The sequence below is a fragment of the Trachurus japonicus genome, chromosome 8 (assembly GCF_045865225.1).
Source record: "Trachurus japonicus isolate A0001 chromosome 8, Traja_1.0".
Lineage (NCBI taxonomy): Eukaryota > Metazoa > Chordata > Actinopteri > Carangiformes > Carangidae > Trachurus > Trachurus japonicus.
This window is the reverse complement of record NC_140914.1, coordinates 28,221,124-28,230,924: the sequence shown is the minus strand read 5'-3', so window position 1 is coordinate 28,230,924 and position 9,801 is coordinate 28,221,124. Positions and strand designations below refer to the sequence as shown.

General features: G+C 41.2%; 1 protein-coding gene across 1 annotated transcript in view; it reads right to left on the bottom strand.

Moving 5' to 3' along the window:
• Positions 1–880: 880 nt before the first annotated feature.
• Positions 881–9,801, bottom strand: part of cpt1a2b (carnitine palmitoyltransferase 1A2b) — a 92,892-nt gene continuing 83,971 nt past the window's right edge. Inside the window, exons 17-19 of the mRNA XM_085785071.1 lie at positions 8,305–8,418; positions 6,055–6,147; positions 881–1,603 (exon numbers count right to left, since the gene is read on the bottom strand). Coding sequence (XP_085641197.1) covers positions 1,475–1,603; positions 6,055–6,147; positions 8,305–8,418 — 336 coding nt within the window. The 3' untranslated portion in view covers positions 881–1,474. The remainder of the gene's footprint in view (positions 1,604–6,054; positions 6,148–8,304; positions 8,419–9,801) is intronic.

The window sequence follows — 9,801 nt, the reverse complement described above, 5'->3', positions numbered from 1 at the left end:
ACCTGTGAACTTCTGCCATTATCTTCTCACAGGTCACCAATAACTCTCAGAAGGCATTCAAACCCACTCCACTGCCACTCAGTGTCTGACCGATATTTACACGTCAATTTGCAACAGGTTCTGGTGCTTTTACTGATAAGATTGCTTTGTTAGACGCAGAGTCTTTTATCTAGAGTCGAGTGTTTTCGTACTGTGGTGCCGCTGCTGCCTGATCTGGGTAAAGAATCTGTGGGTTTGAGGCATCCCAGCACAGAGTTTTCAGTGTGAATATTGTAAAATCCCAGTGTCTTGAGGTCATCCTAGGGGGTTTCACCTTTGCTTTCAAGAAAAAAAAAAGTTTGGCGACTAGCAGCGTAGCAGTGGCTCCCTCTCATCTTGGTATCATGCAGGTGCAGATGTGCGTGCGCCGGCATGATACGGAGATCAGGCAGGTGATAAGATAAACATTCCTGCAGCTAGGGAAGCCGATAAAAGCTATTATGGGCTTTTGAGGATTTTGGGGAAAGTCAAGGACATTTAAAATGTTTACCCTTAAAATGTCGCCACAGAAACGTACACATATATTGGTGTTTCGCCTTCTGGGTTCATTTTACTGCACACACACTTACTTGTACTTTTTACAGCGACGGCAAAATTCCCCTTAAGGCTTCACTACAAACACATTAGGTCGTTAACTGCCGATAATGGCTGTTGTAAATCTCCAGTTATCAGGTGATGGGTAAGAGTGACAGTGCACATCAACCAGAGTTTTGCAACAGCCATTCCCAGGGATCAGGCTTTTAATTGTCTACCTTGGAAATCTCAAGTCGCATCGCATATATTAAAGTAAATGACGGAAAGAGAAGTTGGTGAGGGTGGGGTTTGGAGGGGAGTGGAGGTCATGAACTCTGTGGGTGGGATGAGCTGCATCACTTTACACTAAAGGAACTTTGGTTTGCTCAGAAAAAAAAACAAAAAAACCCCATTTCCCCTTCACTTTTATTGAGATTTAAGAACTCTTGACTCCTGTTAACAGAGAGATTTGTCTCTTTGGCCTGATGACTTCCTTTTGGAAGCGGTGGCCTTCACTTCCTCTCTCTTAAAAATCGCCAATCATGTTTGAAAGTGAGGATTATTGTTGAGCTTTACTGTTGTCATATGGGTGTCAAAGCAGGATTTGTAACAGACACAGCTCTTAAAATAAATAACATAAATACAAGTCAATGTTTTAGTGCTCAACAGTGGTCAATGGTTGCTTCAATGCATCTTGTTTTTCTCAGTTTGACCGAATTCTGCTGGGACGTCCCTTTAAATAAAATCCACTTTTACCTGTTTATTGAATGGTTCTACGTCCTAAGTTAAGTCATGACAGGGTTTGTGAGAACATTGAGGTTCTACATGATGGGTTCCTCGTGGGTTGGTCATGGTTTCTACCTTCAGAATAGACGTCTTCAGGGAAATATTCAGCCACACAGTCCGCTGCTTTCAGCTGCACTCAGAGGAGCTTCTTGGACTGAGGCTGGGCCGAGCCTTTGGGGGCCGAGGAGGTTTTGGAGTCAGAACTCATGACAGCCATCATGTCTTGCAGAGCTCTGCTTATCTGAGCTCCGAACCTGTGAGAGTCCTGGAATAAAGAAGAGCAAGAAAAAGAATTAGGTGTGATACCATACAAAATACTGGAAAAATTAAGGAAGAATAGGAATTGGAATTAAATTTTATAATTAGAGATACTGTGGAAGAGCTGCGAACAAAATGTCATAAAGGAATTAATGGTCAAATATGGAAGGAATTTGACTGGAATAAAAACCTTTAAAGGGGAATTTCTGTTTTTTAGAATCTGGACCTTATTTCTAGCATAAAATATGATCATTTACTCACCCAGATAACTTTGGTGTCATTACAAGGCGTTCCGACGAAATCAGATCCAGCTGAGAGCCGCGTATATACATATGTGAGTCTACAGGGCAGCGGAATGCAGCCTCTAAATAACACATTATCTGCAGCGAAACTCGTTCATTTCACCAATATTTTGTTATAATACGCTAGTGCTATTCCCCTCTGAGTCCGGGGTTAGCTGTTATCAACATCCGGAGTCTGTAGGTTGACCTACTAACCCTCTGACCTGGATGATGTCATCTGCATTTCGCTGCCCTGTAGACTCACATTATATGGCTATACGAGGCTCTCAGCTGGATCTAATTTCATCAGAATAACTTGTAATGACACCAAGTTATCTGGGTGAGTAAATGATCGTATTGTATGCTAGAAATAAGGTCCAGATTGTAAAAATCAGCAATTCCTCTAATACACATCTTGTCATTTCTTCATATGTGAAAGAACTTTCCGTGGAACTGTGTTGGGAAAAATGTGGGAAAATAGGAGACCATTCACAAATGTTTGAGGATTGGCCAGTAATTCAAGGAATCTGGAAAAGCGTCCAAGAAGAAACTGACAGAATCTTACACGTGAATGTCCCATTAGAACCACTGATATTTCTGCAGCATGTAGGAGCTACAGACCGAAATATTCTTTGTATACTTTCACAGATTGCATTGGTGGAAAGACCAAAAAGACAAAAAAGGAACTGAAGCGTCTATAACATTAGAAAAGACTACTGTTTAAAGGAAAATGCTGTGGGACAGAGAGGCAACAGGATGTGGAGAGAGAAGTGAGCAAAGTTATTGTAGCGTTTTAAAGACCGGGTAAACCAAATTCAGTAATTTTCTTCTTATCATATTAATTTATAGTTCGTCCAAATTTGACGAACCGGGAAGAGGAGCTTCGAGAAGCTTCCACTACAAACAAGCTTGAAATATAGACTTATTTAATTTTTTTCGGGACAATTTCGCATTTCGGGGCTTCAATACAAGACAGACATTGCATATGAGCAGCATGGAGGTATTTGGATGTTTTTTGGTGTGTCTTTTTGTTACGAAGACAGTTGGTATCCATTTGCAACCGTTATATGGACATGCACTGCTACGCCGAGACCCCCTGTAACTCAGAGAAGCCACGGATAACTCTGAAACTTCTCCCAGCCCTTAGTCGGCATGAGGGTGAGTAGATAATGAGTGAAATTTCAATTTTGGGTGAACTATCCCTTTAACACTAATACTCACACTCTGCTTGGACAGTCATCACCATGCTTTTTCTCCCACTCGCACATAGACCAGATTATATAAGTTATATAACAAGTATTGGAAGCCAATACTGGTATTTCAGAGTTTTGTGTTTTATCTTCATATCACATTTGGGATTTCTATTCCACAGTGTCTTGTTGTTTACTGCTTGGCATGCACATCAATAAGCTAATGCTGGATGATTTATCACTCTCACTTCCTAGAGTCCATTCATGAAAGCAGGGATAATGTGAAAATGACAAAAGGAAGTGAAAACTGACAGTGTGCAGTTTGTGCTGCTCTGTCATGTGTTCTGTGGTTGGACAATGCGTGGAAGTTGACACAACTCTGCCTGATGCGTGGAAAGCCAGACTGCTCCGAACTGGAACAAATATCCAAATGACTAATAATTCAGAGAAATTTGTGAATAATCAAGTGATTGATTAAACGGCATGAATCAGCAACAGCGTACAGTACATTTTTTTCTGCAAACAGATTGAGGTTGTCTGCCCTGCATCATTTATGTTGCCACTGTGTCATAAGCAACATGCTGTGTGCAAGTGGTTGCTGCATGTATACTGCACAATCAGAATGTGTTGAGAGACTTTGGGCCAGTCTGATTTCTCCACACTTGGCTCAGTGCGCTTGGTTACGCACACACTTTGGTGACGTTTTGCTGGCGGAACGTACAGCATGTATTAAGTGGCCAAGCGCGTGGGGAGGTATTTAAAAGCAATCGAGACACACTTGACAAGTATAGCCTGTTCCTGTGCACACTAGCACAACTATGACACACACACACAGCACAGCAACAGTTTAAATAAACAGTGCTGCTGGATCACACATCATCTACTCCAAAAGTGTCTCTATAAGCAAGGTTCAAATCATAAACGTGTAAGCCCAACTCCGTAAGTAAATAAAATAAACAAGAAAAATAAAAAAAAATAATAAAATAAAAACATGAACAGAGCATGATGAATATAAAATATGACATTAAAAAGTTATAATTATGAGATAGAAAGTTCATTTCATTTTATTGAAATTAATTCAATCGCATTTCCTAAACATGGCTTATGGCTCCCGGTGACGGCGGACTTCACCGTGGTGCATTGTGGGATTTATACTTGGCCAAATACTGCTCGGATGTGGCCTTACCTTAAGTGTGGGTAAAGTGCAAATCAAGCGCGCTGCACTTTCGGTCGTTGGAGAAATGGGACACACTTGCGCACTGACACTAAGCCCATGAACGCGCACGCCAAGTGCCCAAGTGTCTAAGTGCGATCGAGTGTGCATATTGGGACAGGCCCTTTGTCTTGGTGAACTTCAGTGGAAACAAGACAGGAAGGTACATTAAGCAAGTAGTGGTGACGGTGGAGGAAAGAGATCTAAACAGTTTTTCTCGGAATAAATAAAGTTGAAACAATTGAGTTTATTGTAAAAAGCAGAAGTGAAAACCGATGTGTTTGCCACATCTAAATTGCAGCACCGCAACACTTTATCTGTTTATGTTCTCGGCCTTTTCTCCAGAAGATTGAATCAAGGATCTACTATTTAACAAACACCATATCCCTGTGTATTTCAAACCCAGCAACACACTGGTACATCCCAAGGACAAAACACCACACACCCACAAAAGCAATCTGGTGTATGCTGTCCAATGCAACGAGGAATGCAAAGACCTCTACATTGGAGAAACAAAACAACCCCTGCATAAACGCATGGCCCAACACAGGAGAGCTAACTCCTCAGGCCTGGAGTCTGCTGTCCATTTACATCTCAATGAGAAAGCCCACTCCTTTGAGGACAGCAATGTCCAAATCCTAGACAGAGAGGACAGATGGTTTGAAAGAGGAGTCAAAGAAGCCATCTATGTAAAAGTAGAGAAACCATCCCTCAACAGGGGAGGTGGTCTCAGACACCACCTATCTCCAATTTACAATGCTGCCCTTTCATCCCTTCCCAGGAGATTCAACAATCTAGCCTCAAAGAACAACAACTGTTCACAAGTGGCGAGTGCCTCCAACGACTGTCGTTATAACAACATAAGGCACTAACGAAGTCGAAACCAACTTTCCATCAAAGACAGTCATTTAAACGACTGTCGTTGGCACTTGGAGCACAAAAGAGAACCAGTGACATCATCACCCTTGTGAACGCCCACACAAGAGGTTAAATAGTGAGTCTCCACACCAGATAGTTGGACCAGTCCCAGCCTGGTCAGATGCGTACATGAACTGATGAAGCCTCTTGGATGAGAGGTGAAACGTCTTCCTAGACAAATAACTAAGTCCAGTTGCTTTCGATTTAACCTCCTTTGAAAAAAAAATGGAAGTTGTTGTATCCATGACAATGGACTGTTGCAGTCCGTAGCAAAAGACAGTCTGTGTTTTTACAACGTTAAAAAATGGACTAAAGTAGTTGAATTCACATGTTTAAGGTTAAACGGTTAGGGTTAACAATGGTAGAGGGGATTGAGCAGTGACTTTCACCTGAAAAAAAAAGGCGAGGAAAAGACAAGATGCCGAGCTAACTTGGAGCTAATGTCCGGAGAGGTGGGACTATTTTTTTCACAGTGAGGCTATTTTATTGGATAATATGTATTTCTAGTTGAATAAAACTACATGGAATTGATTGCGTATTCCTCTTTCATATTGTCGTTATTGGTAACCGTTTTATATCACTCCAGTCCGTGGTATATGCTCATTATACCACTCTAAGGGGGTTGTTGCTTAATATAGTATATTATATATTGTATAGGAAATAAGGAATAAGGAAAAGAGAAGTGGAACATCAAAATATTTGTAAAAACTTGTTTACAATGATTACAGAAATGATAATCTATTAAAAGAGCAGGATCTCAGTTATCTACTATTCCATTTATAGTAACACTCTGTTATCTCAGTACTGTCATTCCAGTATTTTTCAATTGATGATAAAAGAGAAAGGTTTTACTCACAGTCTCGCCGCAGGAGTATTTGGATGACACGTGGAAGTTGATCATATCTTCACCCACGATGATATATGATACCCCGTAACCATCATCGGCAACCTGACATGACCAAAGAGATGATGGGAGATTAGCGCTGGAGCCTCACACACACACACACACAATACTAATATGCCGTGTGTGTCTGTGTTTGAGGAAACAATCATTGATGGCTTGGCCTCATTCGCAATGATGCCGGCTGACAGTTGAAAATGGATATCCATTGATACCCAGGAACAAGTACTTTAATTAATACTATATAATGCCACAAAGCAACGGAATGATCAACTGTGTCAAACTGCTTGGAGAGAACCATTAAGATGGCAGCACTGTGTTTTTATTTCTAGTCCTAACCAGAGGATTCGGGTCAGTCTCAACCAAAGCCATGTCAGAAACTCTAGACTCTATATTTTCAGTTCAACCAGACACTTTGGCGTATAATAATCTGGTTCTCTCTTTCTCCTCCCTTGTGTAAAGGGCTGACCTGGGAGCAGCACTTGTAAGAATAGAAAGGGTAAAATGGGTAAAATGTGTTATTTGCTCAGCAAGTGGAGTAGGGAGGTCACCAGTAGATTCTTCTTAATCTATTGCTTTTGGAGCTTTCCAATTTACGCTTAAAGCGACAGGTGTAAACTGACTAACTGACGGACGTGATTTGAAGTAACTACATAAAAAGAGTAAGAAGTAGGTGACCAGTTATTCTCATCCTCAAATAGGTGACAAAGGTGTCAATTAAAAACAGAGAAGATCTCTCTATCATACACTAAGCAATCATCAAACTTGACATGAGCAGATAAGGGAGCTCTTATTAGATTTGACCAGCCTCTAGACCAGGCAATATGACAATGTACGTTTAGTAACTGGACCTCATTGAATTTTAATTGAATATTCCTGCTCTAGAATTTCTTATTTCATAAATTAGTGCAGGTCTTAAAAGGTTCTTAAGATCAGGACTGGCAGGCAGGTTGAGGGTAGAGGACACCGTCCTAAAATCATCATCATCAAGCATTAGTTAGTTAGTGGTTGGTTGGTAGCTAGGTAGGGTTAGGATGACCTACCTGGCTAGGTGGCTAGGTAATAAATACTTTATAAAGTCATGAAGGACATTCACTTTTCAGCTACTCCATACCACACATAGAATCCCAAGAAAAACACTAAAAATGCTTATGAAATGCAAGATCAAATAAAGAATCAGACAAGTATAGACATAGAACAGATAAAACGTATTGCAGAAATAAATATATAATGAAAAGTGTTAGAAGCGACTTAGTCTATTGGGATATCGGGATAAAATGTTAGGGCAGGTGTTTTTCCACAGTCTGACTGCTCTGAGGGCAGGGGGATTTCTAAGTCCATTAAAGTCCAGTAAAGCACGAAGTACCATCTGCTTTGCCCTTTCCTGTAGAGGTGCTCTTTGTCAACAGACATTAGGAGTTATTAGTCATCACATCTATCTTTGATTCTTCTTTTGGAAAGTTAGTGGTAGTTTTCAATAATGTGACTGTAAAGCTGGACATGTGAACGGATTGGTTTTCATGTTTGATGTGAGGAGATTTAATGTACCGACAACCTCTGTAGGGCTTTTAGTGACGTGTTAAGTTAAGCACAACTTGTGCTCATCAAGGCACTTTTTTTTTTAAGCTATGTTTATTTTTGTTTGGTCAGTAGTACTGGAGCATTCAGTTGTATCGTCATTTTGAAGGTTTATGTAATCATAGTTCCCAAAATGGCAAGTTTGACCATAGTCAGCAGGGACAAAATTAACTGTGATGCTAACTTTATGACGTTATTACACCGTTGTAATGGGTGGAGGAGGTTGTTATTATTAGGTTGGTTGGTTGGTTTACTTTATTAATCCCTCTGAAGGGAAATTGATTGTCACTCTGTACGTACAACATCCAACACACAATACTACAACATGACAAGCATTGACAACTCAGGCAGTACAATAAGTGCAATGCAATGCATTACTTAGCATAGCACACAACAGAAAACAACAATAATCAACAACAATGTTCATTAAAAAACTTCACTGCACCAGGTACAAAAGACCTCCTGAATCTTTCTAAGGAACATCTTGGCATCACCAGTCTGTTGCTAAAAGAACTCTTCAGTTCATGGAAGAAAACATAGAGTGGGTGGTCCTTATTGTGCAGAATGCACCAGAGTTTCCTCCCCAGTCTAGTTTAGAAGTCACCCAGGGATGGGCATGTTACTCACTGGTCCAAACCCTCCGCCCAGTGATATATAGTCAGGGTGATTCTTCAGGTCAAACAGTTCCATCTGCTGAACTGGAGTCTGACTGGTGGAGAGACGCCAAGGCTCCGACAAAACCTAGAGTGTGAACGAGAAAGAGAAAAAAGAGGTGACGCAGAGCATTCAGTCGACTCAAAGAACCTGGAATCTGTCAGGCCAATGTGCGTAACGATCATGAATGAGTTGATTTACAGTGTGCGCCCCTGAATTTTCTGCTTGAGCCCCTACAATTTTAAGTTAGGGGCTACTGTGCTCCTAGTAGGGCATTGATGAATACTGAATTTTGGAGCGACAGCACGATTCAGGTGGAAGGGGAGGGTATAGATGCCATTCCACCGCTTTATTACAGCACCGGTCTTTTGAAAAAAGAAAAACAAGGAAAAGACGAATATAGGGGTGTAACGGTACACAAAAGTCACGGTTCGGTACGTACCTCGGTTTGGGGGTCACGGTTCGGTACGGTTTCGGTACAACAGACACTAATTGAATGTAAAACTAAAATCTGTCTTGTATTATAAAAGTAAAAAAAAAAAAAAAGAATATAAAATAAAACAAGTGCATTAGGAGTGTTATAATGCCATTCATTAATTCTAGAGGGAAAAAAACTTGCACCTGACAACTAGGCAACTATTATTCGAATTATTAAATTATTATTATTAAAAAATGCCAGTTACTTTGGTGATGTTTCTGGTCCTGTCTGTGTTCATAAAACAGAGGAAGCTACACGCACATCCCAAAAAAACTGAAGACAGGTGCTGGATCACCAAGAAAGACACAGGTAAGGAAAAAAGGAGACCGCACACTAGTTAAAAGCTCCAGTGACAGTTTAATGTCACTCACACGTTTCAGGCGTCAGCCCTTCATCAGACAATGTGTACATAGTGTGCGGTCTCCCTTTTTCCTTGCACCAGTGATTGACATATCGGGGTGAACATGCGCTAACGTGTTTGATGCGTTCCTAGCGACGCAGCGCGCATCCGTGAAATAGCGCCGACGGACTTTGTCCGGTGGACCAGTCGCGAGCTGCTTTACACAGTCTATGGTCACGAGCCGCCGCCGTTGTGTTTCATTGCCACACGGAGACATAAATGAAGCAGCAGCTCCTCTAACTTCACACTCTCATCACTTCTCTTCTTCGTCTGTTATGACGGTTGCTGGCAGCTTCGAGGCTCATTACCGCCACCTGGGTTGGAGTGAGGACTCGACTTTTTTTTTTTTTTTTAAATATTCATTCAGACGTATTCGTCGTGTGACTGTGTGCACCGAACCGTGACCCCCGTACCGTGACGGCACGAGACGAATACATATACCGTTACACCCCTAGACGAATACTCGACTGTGATGCACAGCGTCGATTAGTGGTTTTGATATTTGAACATTCGAATAGTTGGCTATTTGGTGAAACCCCTAGTTCCTAGTAAAAACAGTTATTCCGGAGCCCCGCTGTGGTACTGTTAATAC